Source organism: Trachypithecus francoisi, unplaced genomic scaffold (genome assembly GCF_009764315.1).
Source record: "Trachypithecus francoisi isolate TF-2019V2 unplaced genomic scaffold, Tfra_2.0 Lachesis_group3, whole genome shotgun sequence".
Lineage (NCBI taxonomy): Eukaryota > Metazoa > Chordata > Mammalia > Primates > Cercopithecidae > Trachypithecus > Trachypithecus francoisi.
The window spans coordinates 44,189,792-44,209,667 of NW_022681468.1; the positions used below are offsets into that span (position 1 = coordinate 44,189,792).

Consider the following 19,876-nt stretch of genomic DNA (forward strand, 5'->3'; position numbering starts at 1 on the left):
AGAGCTAGGACAGCGTGACTCATCTTTCAGAGAGGAAGGAGTTATCAGTTGTGTCACATGCTGCTGACTGAGAATTGACCATTGGATTTAGCAATGTGGAAGTCACTGGTACAACAGTTTCAGTGGAAAAGCCTGACAGGAGTGAGAGGAGAGAAACTGGAGATATCTGGTTTAGATGATTATTTTTTTGTTTTGAGACAGGGTTTCACTCCTGTCCCCCAGGCTGAAGTGCAACAGCATGATCTCGGCTCGCTGCAACCTCTGCCTCCCTGGCTCAAGTGATTCTCTTGCCTCAGCTGCCCCAGTAGTAGCTAGGCTCATGTCACCTCACGCAAATGTTTTTTTTTTGTAAAGATGGGGTTTCGCCCTGTTGCCCAGGCTGGTCTCAAACTCCTGACTTCAAGTGATCCTCCTGCGTCTGCCTCCCGAAGTGCTAGGATTACAGGCATGAGACACCACACCTGGCCTAGTTTAGACAATTATAAGAAGTACTGTCGGCCGGGCGCGGTGGCTCAAGCCTGTAATCCCAGCACTTTGGGAGGCCGAGACGGGCGGATCACGAGGTCAGGAGATCGAGACCATCCTGGCTAATACGGTGAAACCCTGTCTCTACTTAAAAATACAAAAAACTAGCCGGGCGACGAGGCGGGCGCCTGTAGTCCCAGCTACTCGGGAGGCTGAGGCAGGAGAATGGCGTAAACCCAGGAGGCGGAGCTTGCAGTGAGCTGAGATCCGGCCACTGCACTCCAGCCTGGGTGGCAGAGCAAGACTCCGTCTAAAAAAAAAAAAAAAAAAAAAAAAAGAAGTACTGTCATGAAGACATGAGGCATATTCAAAAGATGCGAAGTCAAAGAGATTTTTTTTTTTTTTTTTTTTGAGACGGAGTCTCGCTCTGTCGCCCGGGCTGGAGTGCAGTGGCCGGATCTCAGCTCACTGCACGCTCCGCCTTCCGGGTTTACACCATTCTCCTGCCTCAGCCTCCCGAGTAGCTGGGACTACAGACGCCCGCCACCTCGCCCGGCTAGCTTTTTGTATTTTTTTTAGTAGAGACGGGGTTTCACCATGTTAGCCAGGATGGTCTCAATCTCCTGACCTCGTGATCCGCCCGTCTCGGCCTCCCAAAGTGCTGGGATTAGTCAAAGAGATTTTTAAGATGAGACAAACTAGTCTATTTGTAGTTATAGGAAGGAAATGGTAGAAAAGAACCAAGAAATAAGAAAGAAGGGAGAAAGTGGCTGGAGTGATATAGGCAAGAGCGGGTGGGATCATAGCACAAGTGGAGGGGTAGGCCTTAGATATAAACACAAAGAATTCATCCTAAGGAACAGAGTATATGAGCAAGATAAATAAGTGGTGGCAAGAGCTTATGAAATTCTTTTATGATTGCTTCTGTTTTTTCAGTGAAACAGAAAGTGAAGAATATCAGTTATGGGTAAAATCAAAGAAAAAAGTGTCGAAGGTTTGACAGAAAGGAGAAGATACAAAAAAGCAATCTCCTAGACAGTAGATGAATGAGTTGAATGGAGTGATGAACTAAAGAAGTGAACCAGAATTGTGTGATAGCATCATAGGCCCACTAGACATTGAATTATAGTGATATCAGTCTGCATGGTTGTGCTTTTCTTCAGGAACATTCAAATGCATGGGTGCAAATGTGAAGTAGGCAGAGTTATATTTAACTAGGGTTGGAATTTTGCCAAGGAAATATGATGGTTCAAGGGATAGGAAAGGAATTAAATAACATACTACAAAACCTCAACTGGATAAAGAGGGAAATAAGCATGGGTGTGGGGTGGTCAGTGCAAAGGCGGTAGGATCAATGAATTGATAGAAATCTTGGTAGGGGTGAAAACTGTCAGAGTTGAAGTACTTGAGAGGGTGAGTTAGAAACATAGGAGACGGTGGTGGCAGATGGGCAGATACTAACAAATGCTATTTGGGTAGTAACAAGATCAATGGTATGACCATGGAAAAAAATAAGTGGCCAGTGTAGGTAGAGAATATGATCATTAGAAAAGAAGAGGTTCAGGAACTGAAAGCATTACAAGGATTAGCTACATGGGTATTGAAATCATCCAGAATTATAACGGGGTAATACTGAAGAAAGTAAAAGGCAAGTAGAAGCTAAAATTTAGCTAAAACGTTCATGAAATGACAGGAAATGGTCTAGGAGTCTATAGATGACAACAGTAAGGAGAGCTGTAGATGGTATATATTCATGAGATTAAAAGTTGGGGGGTTCAGGGAGAGTAAGACAGTTGAGAAGCAGAAATGTGGGACAAACAGGACACCTATACCATCTTCAGATTAGTATGAGAGACATAAGAGAAAAGACTGACCACTTGAGAGAACTATAGGGAAGCCTCAGATGAGGTTCTCGTAGAGTAAGAAACAAACAGAAATGTTCAGAAGAGAATTAGAGACATGTGAGTTTTGCTGATGATTGACTGTGAGTTCCAGAGAGCACAGTGGAAGGGTTTCAGGAGTTAGAGAGCAGTGGAAGATGAGGTCAGAAACAGATGACAACCATATGGGATGAGTCTGAGAAATGAAATACAACCTAATATACTTGAAATGACCAACACAAATTGAGATAAATGGTATAATGTCATAGTCCAAATGGTCTCAAGGCAAATAATGGTGACAATGCAGTGAGTAGTAGGGATCAAGGACTAGGGAGTTGTCGTTTGGCCAGAGGTATGCAGAGTTCTAGGACTCTCATTCTCTCCAGTTGACAGTGACATGGAAGCCAGTGGAGCAGAGCTGTGGGTTTAGTACCAGAGCATGAGAAGTATTCCAAAAGAATGGCAACAAACCAACTATTTCTGAGATAGCAGTGTGTACAACACCCTGCAATCTTTAGGGATTTTTGCCCCAGTGACAACTCATTTGCCAAGGACTTGACATTTCATATACATTATTTTATTTCATTCTCAGAACAATTCCAAGAGGGAAGTGTTATCACTGCCATTTTATAGATGACAAACTAAGGCTGAAGAGAATAATGTTCTTTATATGCCACCTCAGCTCCCACGAAAAGTCCTGATAGACCAAAAATCTAAAGTAGAACTTCATGTGAAGAAATCCTTTACTTTTATAAAGATGAAAATTTCTCTTTACCCTTTGCCTCCAGCAAATAAATGAAGAAGTTATTTACAAAAACTCATGATAGCTCTTTCTCTTACCAATGAATTCAATCTGAGCATAATACTCTTATGATAGACCAACAAACTGTTGGGGGAGAGTTAGTTACATATTATTCTCTAGTCTTTATATATGAGTGTATGTATTGAAAACAAAAAAAGAAAAGCCTACCTCCATAGAGAATTTTACAAAGATTGAAGGAATTCAATCAACGGAAGACAGGTGCGTCAATGTGCAGGCAGAACCATGAAGTAGTTAGTTCATGGGCCCAAGTAGGCTACAGAAATCAAAGAAAAAGAGAAAAGAAAGAGAAACAGATATATTCACTTCATAAGCCCCAGAGTTACAGAAAAGAACAAACACAGTATCAGAATCTTAAAGTTAAATACATGTGAACTGAAGAAGTAAAAAATTAACATTACTTAGAAATCTCCACACACTGAATACTACTCCCACATAACTGAAATTAATAAAATATTTTACTTTAATTAAAACTAAAATGAAGTTTTAAAATGAAGCTTGAAAGACACAATTGCCACGTAGTTGACTGAAGTATTAATCTTTTAATAGAATGAATTAAAAGAATCTACCAACATGTTAAAGTATCATAATTAAGTAAAATTTTTTTCACATGAAACAACATTTCAATACATGCAATTAAAATTCAAGTTTCAGCAGGATTTACAAATATATTTATCAAAAGCTATTATTCCTAAATTCAGGATGCTTTTATGAACAACCTGTCACTTTAGGATTAATATTTGTACTGTTTCCTAGTATTTTTATCTGTCTGCACATTCACCCAAGCCCCTTGAGAGCAGAGGCATGCACTGGACGGCCAAAGCACTGTTAGAAGTTGTGGCTATAAACTATGAATCCTAAACTAGATTTGCATAAGAATCACCTGGAGGACTTGTTAAAAACATATCTGGCATTGGATGGCCAAACCACTGGCACAAGTTAGAGCTATAAACTATGGATCCTAAACTGGTTTTGCCTTGTTAAAAACATATTCTTGAGTCTCACCTCAGATTTTTGAAATTAGAATCCCTGAGGCGTAGAACTCTCTGTGCATAAAAAGATGTAAGGGTGTTTCTGATGATGGACAGGTTTTAGGAAAACAAAGTAGAGCAGTGGTTTCAGAATTATTCTGAAGAGTCTTAAAATTCTTAAGAAACATCACTGGGCTTCTCTCACCTCTTTCAGCACAGAATAGTCTCACTGCTATAGTTTGGTTTGTCAGACTCCTCCAAATCTCATGTTGAAATCAGATCTCCAGTGTTGGAGGTAGGGCCAAAGGGGAGGTGTCTGGGCCCTGAGGCCAGATTCCTCATGAATGGCTTGGTGCCTTACTTGGGGTAATGAGTGAGTTTTTACCTTTATTAATTTCATGAGAGCTGGTTGTTAAAAAGAACGGGGCATGACCCTCCTCTCTGGCTTCCTCTCTTGCCATGTGATCTCTGCACATCCTGGCTCCCCTTCACCTTCCACAATGAATGAAAGCAGCCTGAGCCCCTTACTAGATGCAGATGGAGCAGAGAAGCCCCTCATAAGAAGGGCCATGCTTTTTGCAGAGCCTGTAGAACTATGAGCAAAATAAACCTCTTTTACTTATAAATTATGCAGAATCAGGTATTCTTTTATAGAAATACTAAATGAATTAAGAAATCCATTTTTATCTATTTTGTGTATCTACTTTTCTTCTTAAAATCTGAAAATCACAAGGCCAGATAGAGCAAAATGAATTCATCCATATAAGAATTAAACCCATGATTTTTGCATCAAAGCTGACCTAATCCAAAGATAAAAGAGACTAGACAGATAAAAAGACCAGGACTTACGAACATAGAATATTTGTTAATGACAAAAGGAAAACCTTAAAAAAGCACTTCTATAATTCATATACTTTTATTTATTGGATCCTAAAAGAACTTATTCAATACATGACTGAATTGCATAATAAAATTCCAAATGGAAAAAAAAATAGACACAAATATATTGAATTAACTGCACATAGTTATTTCTCTTAGGAAGAAACTACCCTATTCTAGACTTGCAATTAAAAATACAAAACGCGTCTAAATAAATTAAAGCTTTGTGACCTTACTTCCTACAATCCTAATTCTGCCATCCCTACCTCTGACTAGCAGGTAGATGGGGGCAGGGAAGGCAGCAGTAGCTCTGGGAATGTGTTCTCTCCTCAAGAAAATGATTTCCCCATAAGCATAAGGTTTGGATCCTTTCAACACCTTTTAGATCCTCCCATAACCTACTCTACTCCAGAAAATTAGGTTATGCGTTGTGGAGGAAAGCAGGCAAAAATGCTAGTTACCTTCTCCCACCCTGTGCTTGGATATTCTCCCACAGTATTGGGTCTGTATATCTGGTTTTTCAAATTCTCCATTCCGATCACCCTATCTAATAAAAATGTATGCTCACTGGATATTAGATTTAAGACATCCAATTCTATATGTAGATACAAACTCAAGGGACTGCTTTATTAAATGAAGCAGCATAATATTTTTACTTACCTGTCTGAATACACATACTAAGCAGAAGATGGACTGAGTAAGAAGCCAGGAGAGCAACTGTCAGCAGCAAGAAGCTAAAACATAAAAGAACACCTGGTCAAATCCTCCCAAAAGTTTGTCTTTTTTACAAAACAAATTTCTTAACAGTCAAATATTCACAGGAACTATCTCTGAGTAGTTGAATTATGTTCATTTAGGAAATTAAGAAGATACTTTTCTACTTTTTTGTATTTACCACATTTTATTTAAATGAAAATATACTGATTTTAAAATCAAAAAAGAAATAAAAACCAAACTTATTTAAAATACAAGCAAACTTCCTCATTTTGCATTATTGTCTGCTGACTGCTGAATCAGCCATTAAATAATTTTGTAATATTTCCCTTTTATGACTGGTTTTCTTCTTATTTTGAGTCTAAGTAGAAGTTTTACTTATGCAATCTCATTGTCTTCTCTTTTTCCCTTCCCCTCTCTACTTCCAGTGATGTGGACCTCCTTATCACACCTTCACCTTATTAAGGTGTATTTAAGATTTATTTAGACTGTATTTTCTAGCATCTATTAAACACACACACTCTCCAAACCAAACCAATGTAGTTCACATATCTCTAATGATGCAATTTGAAAAATGTGCAAATAATGTAATGATTGAGGTCCTCTCACCAACAGTGTGAAAGAAAAAACTTAGATAATTTCCTATTCATACCGGCAGGACAAGCTTCTGTACAGCTATCCCCAAAGAACTGCCCCAGTTATTGAAGAAATTTTCTCTCTGTGGTCCAGTTAATACTTGTTAATAAATAACAAAATTGAGAGGCAAAAGTACACATGTCATTAAACTGACATCAGGAATTTCACAAAATAAGAGTTTAGCATCACCAAAAATGATGGTTGATATGACTGGGTGGGCACACATTCAGCAGTATATATCGCATGTAAACCCTGGTGCATAAATTATGATTTTTCAAAGAGAACCAAAAACAAGTCCTCTATGTCTTGCTTAAGGTGTCACATATAGTTTTTAATTTTAAAAATAACGAAAGTTTGTGAATACACTCCATAATAAAAGCAAGTTGGGTTACTTAAAATTTGCTTTGCTTATCAAAAAATTTGGAATAAAAGCAGGAAATAAACCTAAAAGAGACTCCCTAGGCATTTTAAAGTTCCTAGTAAATAGATCTGTTTCTACTGACAAACAAAGCCAACTTGTCATTCATTCATTCTATTAGCCTTGTGGTGCTAGATGCTAAGGATAAGGTCCAGTTACAAAGGATTTTTTCTATTTTTTTAAATTTTTTAGACAGGATCTCGCTCTGTCACCCAGGCTGGAGTGCAGTGGCCCGATCACGGCTCGCTGCAGCCTCAACCTCTCAGGTTCAAGCAATCCTCCCAAGTAGCTAGGAACTACAGGCACACTCCACCACACCAAGCTAATTTTTGTATTTTTGGCAGAGATGGGGTTTCACCATCTTGCCCAGGTTGGTCTCAAACTCCTGGGCTCCAGTGATCCACCTGCCTTGACCTCCAGTTATAAAGGATTTCAGTTAAGTGGGACTATTAATTTCCACACATATCATTGTAACAATTATAATAACAAAATGAATATACAAAGTACTATGAGAGCACAGAATATCCAGGATTGTCTTCTATTCTGGACAAACTGGCCTACAAGCCAAGTTCTGAAACATAAAAAAGAACAGGCACAAAACACATGCCTGGCCTCAGAAAGTGAAATAAGACTACTTAACAATACAAAGAGAGAGCGAGGAATGAAAAGACTATGTGTTGTATTTGCACTCACAAAACTGCTATTTGGAAGTTAATCTGCATGGCTTTGATTCACTTTGGCCAAGGAGACACAATGAATATGCCACTCTTAAGTGGCATATTTCATTATAAATGAAATGTGGATCAATTTCCCATTTTTAAAAACTAGTCACACTTTTGTATTTAAGAAGCTATGTGGTATCCCTCCAAGGTACAGATCAGCAACAATAGCAAGAACAATGCTAAAACCCCAGAAATAACTTAATTAGAAATTGTGGCCGGGCGCGGTGGCTCAAGCCTGTAATCCCAGCACTTTGGGAGGCCGAGGCGGGCGGATCACGAGGTCAGGAGATGGAGACCATCCTGGCTAACACGGTGAAACCCCGACTCTACTAAAAATACAAAAAACTAGCCGGGCGAGGTGGCGGGCGCCTGTAGTCCCAGCTACTCGGGAGGCTGAGGCAGGAGAATGGCGTAAACCCAGGAGGCGGAGCTTGCAGTGAGCCGAGATCTCGCCACTGCACTCCAGCCTGGGTGACAGAGTAAGACTCCGTCTCAAAAAATAAAAAACAAAATAAATAAATAAATTGTATAATAGCAGCTTCTGGAATCTATCTCTCTGCTTCTCAGTATATTATCAAAATGGGAAAAAAATGTGATGGTAAAATACGAAGACTCACCTAAATCCAAGGATACCAGTATTAGCCATAATATAAGCTAAGCCAAGGATGCCACTTCCCATGATGGCATTCATCAAATTAAACACTGACAAACCAAATGAAACACCTGGGGATCGCTGTCTGTGAAGTTCCTGTAAGCACACAAATTTAGTAATGTTAAATGTTTGGATGGTGAAGTTAAAATTTCGTGAAGAAATTCCATAAATGAAAGATTATGGAAAAAAGCTGCAAACCACCAGGCTTTGTATGACATACTAGTTGCTTAACCAACACTAGTTTCCTTTCCTTTCCTTCCCACCTCCCACTAGTGCAGCTCCAGGAATTTAGGGTTTCCACCAGTACACAAGACAGGTAGGGTTCAGGAAGGGCCATGACTAACCTTGTGACTGCAAGAAATGAAGATACGATAGGAATGGGGTGGGGAGGGAGAGGAGGGATATGGCCTCAGCTCATGTGATTACTAAAGAATTGCTGAGTCAACCTGCGACTGCCGTGGACAGTTGTTCCTCCTCAATTTCTTGGACTGCACAACTAATCTCTACTTATATATCTAATGAATTAGTTCTACCAAACTGGAAGGATGGTCAGGAATACCTTGCAACGACAATAGTATAAATAGAAGCAATTCACGTTGTTCTGGCGGTATCCCTGAAAACATCTCCCTCCCCACAAACAGCTTTGGGAACAAAGTCCTGAGAACAATGCCTAGGACTCGAGTTAAAAAGCGGAGTGCCCACTGCACAGGCTTTAGGGTCAGGAACGTGCTATATCCTTACTATCAAGCCACTTCCATTCTGCCGCTAAGAATTTCTGTATTAAAATGTTTATTACTCTCCCTCCCTCCATGACTAAGTCGGAAAAGGAAAATCCTGTGACTCTTGCAAAGACCTCACGAGACTGGTGGAGAAAATAAGGTGACAAAGATACTAACAGCAGTGAGTACATAATCCTAGGGCCGCTCATCCCATCATGCACTAAACGCTGCATCTCTTCCACCCGACGCTTTTCATCTTTTCTTTCTAGAGTATGCTAGGCTGCTATCACATTCATAACTGCGCCAATCTCATCTGAATCTCGGCGGCTACTTTCGGGCCCCATCCCCCAGGGTTCAGGCTCCAGCATCTCCCCTTTCCCGGTGCGGTCCTCCTTTTCTGGGTCTTATTTGGCAGGCACTTGAGGGAAGTCCGCGGGTGTCAGTGCTGGGAAGCTAACAGAGCGCACTTACGTTGCTTAGCAACGGACTCAACTCTTCGGCCTCCGCTTCTTCAGGCTGCTGGGCAGAGACATACCAGCCCCGCTCAGCGTTGACGCTCCCCCAGGACGCCTCCATGCTGCTCTCCAGCTGACTACCAGGTCCATCTGCGAGCCCCTACCTCTGCCCTGCGCTCCCGTAGTCGGTCGCGCCAGAGGCGGAGCTTTGAGCCAGGCCCTTCCGGCGTTCCGTACTTCACCAGGGCCGGGAAGGAGAGGAGCGAGTCGACGTGATCTGATGACGCTCGCCCTCTCCGCGGCGAACAGTGATGATGTCATAGAAGACCAACTCATCCACTCGCGACCCACAACCGATCGGTACCGGAGCGGGAGTTGAGGGGTCGGCTTGCGGATCCAGCTGCAGAGCGACTTGGGGAATTGGAATGGTGCTTTGGTAAGGTGGCGGCCTCGTTAGGGGCTAATGGTCCAGGGGAGGTACCAGCCCGCCCAGGGCTACTCTCCGCCTCGTGCTGCCTGGGCACAAAAACATCGTGAGGTCACCCACCCGCTTAGGTGCTGAGCTTAGATTCGAGGTACTGGATAGTAAGGAATGTTTCAAAAGCCTTTCGCCACATTTTACTGATGGGAAAACCGAGACTCATAGTAATTTATCCAGGGTCACCCATTTGGACCTAATTTGATCTCTGACAGTGAAAGACTTCGTTGCTTTACAGGATTCTGGGACACGGCCCTTTCCCCTTACAAGTAAATTCTTTGGTATTTTAGAAAACAGTGAATAACTGATACTATGCATATAACACTCAGCAAAGCTCTCGTCCTCAAATACAGAAGCCTCTAGTTAAAGGCAGGACATGTGGCAGTAAAGCATCCAAAACAACAGAGCAATATATTAAGAACACAGGCACCGAAGTCAGCCAAAACGAGGTTTTGATCCATGCTTAGCCACTTACCAGCTGGGAGACTTTGGATGGGTTACCTTACTTCTGAGCTTTCGTTTACTCATTTACAAAATGAGGGCGCAGTACTGCACACCTCCCAAGATTGATAATATACATAAAGCATTTAGCGCAGCATCTGACACAATAAGCACCCATGAAACTATCCTAATAAATATCGTCACTAGTAATGGTCATATATAATGACTATTTCATTTACAGATGACCATTTAACTCATACTTCAGCCTTCCAATCCCAAACGTATTATCTAGAAAATTGTGGGTGTAGAGGATCATTGAGTATGGCTGATCCATCACTAAGCCCTCTGAACTGGCAGCAGTGGATTGAAAGTGTAAATTTAATATATACCACTATGATCTACCATTAATATGACTTCCTGAAAAAGTCATCCTGTTCTGGAAAAGATAGTATACTTCCCACACACCACTAAACGTTTTATTTGACAGCATTTAGCAGGTTATTTGAGATAGTAGAATTTAGATTTTTATTCTCAAAAGCTGTCGTGTGTGAATTTTTTTTTATTTTTTAAGGATCTTATGGAGGCCATTTGGATTCTCAAGAAGACTTCTGAAACTGGAAAGCCATAGCATAACTGAATCAAAATCGTTGATTCCACTAGCTTGGACATCCCTGACACAGACGCTTTCGGAAGCACCTGGTATTTTCTTACTGGGTCAAAGAAAAATATTCTCAACCATGCCAGAAATAGAAACACATGAGAGAGACTCTGAATTGTTTTCACCACCCTCTGATGTCCGAGGCATGACAAAACTTGATAGAACAGCTTTTAAAAAGACAGTCAACATTCCAGTGCTTAAAGTGAGGAAAGAAATAGTCGGTAGATTGATGCGATCCCTAAGAAGGGCAGCGTTGCAGCGCCCAGGCATAAAACGTGTGATTGAAGATCCAGAAGATAAAGAAAGTAGACTAATCATGTTGGATCCCTATAAAATATTTACTCATGATTCCTTTGAAAAAGCAGAACTCAGTGTTTTAGAGCAGCTTAATGTCAGTCCACAGATCTCTAAATATAATTTGGAACTAACATATGAAAACTTTAAGTCAGAAGAAATCTTGAGAGCTGTGCTTCCTGAAGGTCAAGATGTAACTTCAGGATTTAGCAGGGTTGGACATATTGCACACCTGAACCTTCGAGATCATCAGCTGCCTTTCAAACATTTAATTGGTACGTGTGTCATAGTAATATTCATGTATTTGAAGGGAATTTGCAAATTGTTAATTTTAGCTTTAAAAATTATTTTTTTTTAACGCCAAGTTACAGAGGCAGAACATTTTGTCATGTTAACTTTAAGCTAGATCTTGAGCTATATACCCTCTTTGAAGGGCCATTTTGGAATATCTTCTTTAGAATCATAGCAAGTTCCAAATATTGGTCCAGGCTTTTGTGTACATCAATACATCAGTGTAGATTAAACTTGAATCACATGCTTTGGCAGCTACATTGAGGAGATATTTTTTTGGTACACAAGACTTGTTAGGCCTTCAGGGCTATGTTAAATACTAGGTTTCATAAATTTGGTACTTTATAGTCAAAAGTGCAAGATGTTTACTTATGCTTTCATTGATTCAACCAATTGAGCCTCTACAATATATCAAGCACCATACTGTCCTGTTACACATTTCTTTTGTTTTTATTGGTGAAGGGAGTAATAATGGATAGTGGTAACATAAATACTTAAACAGATCCTTGTAATTGTGACCGGGTACAAATATCAAGTCTAGGCTTTCCTATGAGGCACTCCCTACCCTAACTCAAACATTCCTCTGGCATTCCCATTTTATAAGCTTTCTTTCATAGAGGCACTCATACATTAAAAGTGAAACATTTTCATACAGTAGTAATTTTAAAGCTTTTACTATAGACCTTCAGCATAGTTTTTAAAAATTTATAAATTTCATTCCTCGTTTCAAACTAAATTCCATACCTTAAAAGTTGAGTTCAGATACATGAAGCAGACAGGGTAAGAACAATGATTAATTTGTTTATTGATACTATATTAAAAACAAGTATCTGATTATCAGAAATTGGACAAATGCTGGTTGTATTTCAGGATATTGTATAATTGGGTACTGTGTGCTGATTTACAAGTCAAGTTATGCAATGAAATAGCATATAGATTTTTATAAGTTTTTTAAAGTGCTAACTAAAAAAATAGATTCATCAAAAGGCCATGAGTATGCCAGTTCTGTAGCTTTTCTGCTCTGAAGTAAATGAACATTTAATTTAGATAGGACTCTAAAGAATCTGTTTATTTATTTATTTTTTTGGTGGGAAACATTGTTTTGCTGGCATGTATTTCTAAAGTGGGGGCATTTGTTCCAAAGCCACAGTAAAACAGACATTTGGCTTGAGGCCAGTGGAACCGGCAGATGTTTTACTGTTTTCTGAGTCCATTTGTTGCCAGGGTTCTTTACGTCTCTTTCCATTCTTTCCCAGTTCCCTGTGATCTACCTTTTTGGTTCCTTGTTTATTGGCTTATTTGAAAAGATTCAGTGAAACATGGAAAAAACATTAGGTAGACCCAAACTCCTCAAAATGTTTTCTTTAAAAATGTACCCAACATTTTGTGTGTGTGTATTGGCGACTGTCAGACATTAACTTTAGTCATCTGTTGAATTTTTTAAATTGCATACCACATTACACACAGTAGGTGCACTCTTTATCAACCTATCAACCAAAAGAAATACAACTCATTTCTGTTTCATATGAACCATTTTAGCTTTTATTTTGCAACCAATAGGCAGTATTATGGATTTTCATTTTTTCTTTTAGGCCAGGTTATGATTGATAAAAATCCAGGAATCACCTCAGCAGTAAATAAAATAAATAATATTGACAATATGTACCGAAATTTCCATATGGAAGTGCTATCTGGCGAGCAGAACATGATGACAAAGGTATGTTTTATTATCTCCAAGTAAGGTGTATATCAATATTATGTTTAGAATCAGAATAGATGACAAAGATTTAAAATACTTATAACAGCCAGTATTGATGAGTATGTGAGAATGTGATCACTTATGTATGCTATTGATGGAATAACATTGATAAAGCCTTTTCAGCAGAATTGGTTAAATTCTCATACAGTGATACGATGGAATATTTCCATCTCTAAAGTTTTTTCAGCTGCATATTTGTTAAAATAAGTGGTCCATTGATAGGTTGACAATGGACAATTGCCAGAAAGCAATATAAGTGACAAAAAGCAAGTTATAGAACAGTATGTATAAAATAGTTCTCGAAATATATTTAAACCTTCTAGGTTATACCCAGAAAGACTTTTAGTTGGCAGAAATTTACAGAAACATTTCCATCTCTGTAACCTTAATAATTTGGCCAGAAGTATCTGATATGGTTGGGAGGAGGAAGAAAAAAAAATACATACAAATTGGGAATTAAGGTCCTGGAAAGCACAAGATGGAAGATGTATCTATTAGATTTATAGAACTTAGGAACTTTCTGGCCTTTGATTCTTCATCCATATATTAATGAGTTTAAGTTGATGGCTGAGGTCATACTCCATGACTGTAACTTAAGTTTTATTTTGTTTTATAAGGTGTCTACTACAATAAACCCAAAAGAAATGTTAAAAAGTCTTTTGTTCAAGAATTAGCTTCACTGTATATATTTAGTTTACCCACGAAAACCCAAATTTGGGAAAGAGAATCTGGGAATGATTCATTCTATACACTGGCTCTAATTTATAGACATAAAATTTGCAAAGTTCAAGTAGCTATCTAAAAACATAGTAAAATACCTCAAAATTCAGTGACACATCTACCATGGCTCCCTTTTACAAACACAAAACTAAATAAGGAGGGAAGCTTGTTTACTGCATAGAAGTACTGTCTGCAACTTGGCTACCCACCATGAAGATGTGGGTGGTGTGTTGTTTCAAAATTTTAGGTCTTGTCTATCTGGTGACATAAGAGTATAATTAAGCCAGTTAATTGGCCTGTCTGAAAAATTCCTCATGTGATACGGTAACTACTTTATGGCCATGGCCCTATAGGATTGAGATAGAGAGCCATTTGGCTTTAAAGAGATGACTTTTTCTCACGAAGAAGTCTAATGCAGTATATTAACTGGCCCTAGGAATAGCATAAACACCAGGAATCTAATTAAAATGCCTATAAAGGCACTGTTGTTTGGCTCTTACAGTAGTAAATTTAAATGTGTATGTGTTTGCCTGTGTGTTTACCCACCTATCCAGTATCAATGGTTAGGATTTAGGACCAAGGAGATTAACCAAAAGCATAACACCTTTTTTCAGGTTCGAGAAAACAAGTATACCTATGAATTTGATTTTTCAAAAGTCTATTGGAATCCCCGTCTGTCTACAGAACACAGCCGTATCACAGAGCTTCTCAAGCCTGGGGATGTCCTATTTGATGTTTTTGCTGGGGTTGGGCCCTTTGCCATTCCAGTAGCAAAGAAAAACTGCACTGTATTTGCCAATGATCTCAATCCTGAATCTCATAAATGGCTGTTGCACAACTGTAAATTGAATAAAGTGGACCAAAAGGTGAAAATCTTCAACTTGGATGGGAAAGACTTCCTCCAAGGACCAGTCAAAGAAGAGTTAATGCAGCTGTTGGGTCTGTCAAAAGAAAGAAAACCCTCTGTGCACATTGTCATGAACTTGCCAGCAAAAGCTATAGAGTTTCTTAGCGTTTTCAAATGGCTTTTAGATGGACAGCCATGCAGCAATGAGTTCCTTCCCATAGTGCACTGTTACAGCTTTTCCAAAGATGCTAACCCTGCTGAGGATGTTCGGCAAAGGGCTGGAGCTGTGTTAGGCATTTCTCTGGAGGCATGCAGTTCAGTTCACCTGGTAAGAAATGTGGCCCCAAACAAGGAAATGCTGTGCATCACCTTTCAGATTCCTGCTGCTGTACTCTACAAGAACCAGACCAAAAATCCAGGTGAGCAGTTTCTGGGAAATTAGATGTAAACCTCACTGTTCAATTGTGACTAGTTCTCCCAGTTTTACAAATTTTAATGCAGTATTAGTTCAGTCTAATACAAAGCTACTCTGTTAGTTCAGTCTTAACAGAAGGCTATTTCATTAAAATAGTAAATATGCAAGAATGTTATTTCATGTCTAAGTTGACTAGATTAAAAATGCCTATATTGTTTGTTTTTTTAAGAGTATTTTCAGCTGCTAATATCTTACCTAAAATAGGTTTTCTGGATTTGTTACAGAGAATCATGAAGATCCACCTCTTAAAAGACAGAGGACAGCTGAAGCCTTTTCAGAAGAAAAAACACAAATTGCTTCAAACACTTAATTGGAAATGTTTTCTCCATCTCCGTACCAGATTTACATGTAGTGAAATATAATGTGTATTATTTAATAAAATTTTAGTGTTCAGTTTTTACTATTGAACCCTTATACTTTGCCTTATTTTATAAATTGAGGATTACCAATTAAACTTTAAGTCTACCAAACACATTCCCTATTATCTAAATTATAATATACAATTATTTTATATCTACTTTTTATTAAAAATGAATAAATATTTTCTCTCAGGGAAAATCATTTTTGAAGGCAGGGTGATTGAGTACTGACTAGGAAGGTACTAACACCACTTTGTAGTTGTCCTTTACATAACTACTCCTTTACTGCCGATTAACTATCACCATAAAAGTAATAAAAAATAAAATTATTTAGAACAGGGCAGGCAAACTACATCCTGCAGGCCAAATCTGGCCCACCACCTGTTTTCATATGGCCTGTGGCCTAATAATGTTCTTACATTTTCCATTGGTTGAAAAAGAACATTTTGTGACGTGAAAATTGTATGACATCTATTATGTATCAGTTTTAAAAATTAAAAATAATTGTATGAAATTAAGAGTTTCAGAGTTCATAAAGTTTGATTGGAACATACCATGCTCATTTGTTTACATATCATCTGCCGCTGCTTTTTGTTTTTAATACGGAACGCTTCATGAATTTGCGTGTCATCCTTGCGCAGGGACCATGCTAATCTTCTCTGTACCATTTCAGTTTTTTAGTATATGTGCTGCTGAAGTGAGGACTGCAGCTGCTTTCTTGAACAATAGCAGAGTTGAGTGGTTGCAACACACACTGAATGTGACATCACTTCACACTGCTGTTTGGCACATCACAAATCACTGACGTGGTTGTAACAACGGCATTTTGAGTGCCATGTATATCACGTGAACCCACATTTTATTTTTATTACCAGAACATATCTATTATAGCAAAACAAGAAAAGTGGACTTTGTTGTACTTTTAAGGTACAGTAGGGTGTGAATTATTTTAATGTTGAATTCAATGACAAGCCGTCTATAGCTAAGCTAAAAGAATAAAATAACCATTGATATTACTAAACAAACCACTCATCACAGTATTCCCAACTCACAGGCAAGCAACTGTCAGAAAAATTAGAAAATGTAAAATGGAAATATCAAAGCAGAATTTCTTCACAAAATGAAAATGAGACTGCAACCAAAGTAAGTAAGTGAATCAGTTGTCAGCCAAGCAAAGAAAGCCATTTATTGATGGTATGAATTAATTATGTTTGGATGCAGCAGCTCAATATGTCCAGAGAAAATAAGATTACTGGCCTTTGGCAAGAATAGTTGCTCAAAGAGTTAAGGACATTGAAAGCAACATAAATAGTCACTTAAAAAAGGAAATGATTCTGGATGGTTCTTTGACTCTATTTTTATTTTTACTTAGAAACAGGGTCTTGCTCTGTTGCCCAGGTTGGAGTGTGACACAGTCACAGCTCAATGTAGCCTTGAACTCCTAGGCTTGAGATCTTCCCATCTCGGCTTCCCAAAGTGTTAGGGTTACAGGTGTGAGCACTTACATGTGGCCCTCGTGAATGGTTTAGCACCATCCCCTCGGTGGTGTCCTCACAATGAGTTATGAGATCTGGTTGTTTAAAAGTATGTGGCACTCGCCCCCCACACATTCTTGCTCCTGCCTTCGCCATGTGAAGTGCCTGCTCCTATTTTGCCTTCCATGAGTAAAAGCTTCCTGAGGCCTCCCCAGAAGCAGATGACAGTGCTATGCTTCCTATAGCCTGCAGAACCGTGAGCCAATTACACCTCTTTTCTTATAAATTACCCAGTATCAGGTATTTCTTTATAGCAATGCAAGAATGGCCTAAAACACAAGGCAAAACAACTTTAATATGAAACATATCATGATAGTCATTTTGACAATTGATATTTGAATCACAATATTTGAAGCACAATATCCTTACACATTTGTCATACAAAAGTTAAAACAAGAAACGAGATTTCCATTCTCACAAATTGTAGTGAATATCTTCTGAGTTCAGCATTTTTAGGAACCTGGGTGCAAGTGCAAAGGAAATTCCCCTATTTCAAAATCTATTTAACTGCAATTGAGGCGATTCGATCTAATTTTCGGTAAGAAGTTAAGATTAAAATAATGACATGCTAAAAGGCAAATTTAAAGGGAAGAAATCTAATAGAATTTTACAAATGCTTTTCAAGTGATGAATATGCTCGGTTAATTTCATCTGCTCCTGGATTGATAGCAGGATTTGGCAATACCTGTCTGTATGAGAAGACATTTTTAAAGATGAAATGTGTAAAATCTCATTACCATTAGTATTAATGGTTAATAACCATTAATAGGCAATAATTTACAAATGATTTTGATCACAGGGAACACTTACTTAGAACCCTAATTAAAGGCAACGTTATTCTCACCAAAAAAGGCATTACAAAATATTGGACTATATTTTGAATGTTGTCAATTAAAAAGTGTGGAAGCAGTGTGAAGAAGAGGCAAGAATGATACCCCTGGACCGACCAAAGCCCGCGCGCTGCTGTGTCCTGCACCCAGCACCCACATCCCGCTGCTGTTGCCACTGCCATCATGCCCAAGAGAAAGACTGAAGGGGATGCTAAAGGAGATAAAGCCAAGGTGAAGGATGAACCACAGAGAAGATCCGCGAGGTTGTCTGCTAAACCTGCTCCTCCAAAGCCAGAGCCCGAGCCTAAAAAGGCCCCTGCAAAGAAGGGAGAAGTACCCAAAGGGAAAAAGGGAAAAGCTGATGCTGCCAAGGAGGGGGAAGGTGCTGGAGATCCCAGGTGAAGTGTGTGCATTTTTGATAGCTGTGTACTTCTGGTGACTGTACGGTTTGAAATACTATTCTTTATCTTAAAGTTTTATAAAAATGCAGAATTTTAACTTTTTTAAGCTATGTTGTTAGCACACAGAACACTTCATTGTTGTTTTGTGGGGAAGGGGCATATGTCACTAATAGAATGTCTCTGAAGCTGGATTGATGTGGGGAAAACACCTTTCCCTTTTAGTTTTGAGAGACTTCCTCTTGGCTCCCAGGAGGAGGGATTCCCTGACTTTGACACACATGGCCACCTTGGCACAAAAGCCTTACGGTATAGAAAAACAAATCGTTTTTATGTCTTCTTTTCCCTTTCCATCTTTCAGCCGTAGACTTAACTCCCTTAAGCCCAGACAGTTGGGACCTGACCCCCAGTCATTGGTTACCGGTGTGTCTAGCAATCTGGACTTTCCAGTGATGCCACTGAGATGGCACCTGTCAAAAGAGGAGTGGTTCCGTTTCTAGATTGTGGATCTTCAGATAAATCCTGCCATTTTCATTTCACTTCCTGAAAGTCAGGGTTGGCTTGTGAAAAGTTGTTAAACAACATGCTAAATGTGAAATGTCATCTATCACTCTGAACTTTCCCTGTTCAGACCATCAGATGAGGACTTCATTGGATTTTATAGTGGCTGATTTTTGATAGTCCATTGAAGAAGAGAATTTGAAAGTTGTTGTATACTGTTAATGACTGTCTGCCCATGTCCTGCCTGAAATACCATGATTGTTTATGGAAAGTATCTTTAATAAAGGTTGATACAGTTTGAAAGAAAAAAAAGTGTGGCAATTTGTTTTAGCTTGTTCTGTAAGTACCTACATAATATCCTCGATTTTGCTCATTACCCTGCAAAGCCTAAAATATTTACTATCTGGCCCTACAGAAAATGTTTAAGAACCCTAATCTAGATCATTAATTCCAAATTCAAATGCTTTCAGAAGTCTGGCAGGTCCTGTAAAGAAATGAAGGCAATAAATAGTAAGCAGTATAGGGATGTAATGAACTTGAACACTCATTCCTTACTTAATTCAAATTGTTTTGAAACAACCCAAGTATTGTACATTGATGTCCTAGGTTATAAAGTATGAGTACAAATGATATTCTTATTCATACATGTAAAGTAGTAAGACTCTTGTCTCCATTTAGTTACTCTGGACAAAATATGCAATATGTAATTGTAAAGAAAACAGAATCCCTGAATGTATCTACTAACTTTTTAACTTCCCCCTTTTCTTTCAGAGTGGATAAGTGAATATGTGATTATTCATTATTTAAATCTAGGTCTACCCTAAACTTTCAGATATGATACCTAGTAAATGAATTCCTGATGAATCTACTGGAAAATGACAGCTGGAAAGCTGGAAAGCTCATTAGATACAATTTTTAATTTTGTTAACTTTTTGACAGGTTTTCTACCACCTTAATTG

The 19,876-nt window shown here is 38.8% G+C and overlaps 2 protein-coding genes and 1 non-coding gene across 7 annotated transcripts in view; 1 reads left to right on the top strand and 2 right to left on the bottom strand.

Moving 5' to 3' along the window:
* The window catches only part of SLC38A6 (solute carrier family 38 member 6), a 65,441-nt gene extending 55,825 nt beyond the window's left edge, over positions 1–9,616 (bottom strand). The window contains exons 1-3 of one of the 3 annotated variants that reach the window (XM_033187822.1): positions 9,348–9,616; positions 8,123–8,253; positions 5,676–5,749 (exon numbers count right to left, since the gene is read on the bottom strand). In XM_033187822.1, the coding sequence (XP_033043713.1) occupies positions 5,676–5,749; positions 8,123–8,253; positions 9,348–9,452 (310 nt within the window). In that variant the 5' untranslated portion in view covers positions 9,453–9,616. Of the gene's footprint in view, positions 1–5,675; positions 5,750–8,122; positions 8,254–8,501; positions 8,582–9,053 lie in introns of those variants that run through there. The other 2 variants (XM_033187824.1, XM_033187823.1) reach the window with 2 other exon arrangements.
* On the top strand, positions 9,571–19,229 carry TRMT5 (tRNA methyltransferase 5). Of its 3 annotated transcripts, none has more exons than XM_033187820.1 (5): positions 9,571–9,703; positions 10,819–11,477; positions 13,086–13,210; positions 14,587–15,238; positions 15,519–19,229. In XM_033187820.1, exons 1-5 carry the CDS (start codon positions 9,612–9,614, stop codon positions 15,602–15,604), a joined length of 1,614 nt encoding a protein of 537 aa, XP_033043711.1. In that variant the 5' UTR covers positions 9,571–9,611; the 3' UTR covers positions 15,605–19,229. The 3 variants fall into 3 exon arrangements, with proteins under 3 accessions (XP_033043711.1, XP_033043710.1, XP_033043712.1); XM_033187819.1 differs by having other exon boundaries at positions 9,634–9,767; positions 10,822–11,477; XM_033187821.1 differs by lacking the exon at positions 9,571–9,703 and adding an exon at positions 9,778–9,886 and having other exon boundaries at positions 10,822–11,477.
* Positions 16,250–16,358, bottom strand: LOC117071656. The gene has a single exon (XR_004432422.1). It is a non-coding gene; the product is annotated as a U6 spliceosomal RNA (small nuclear RNA).
* Positions 19,230–19,876: the final 647 nt, after the last annotated feature.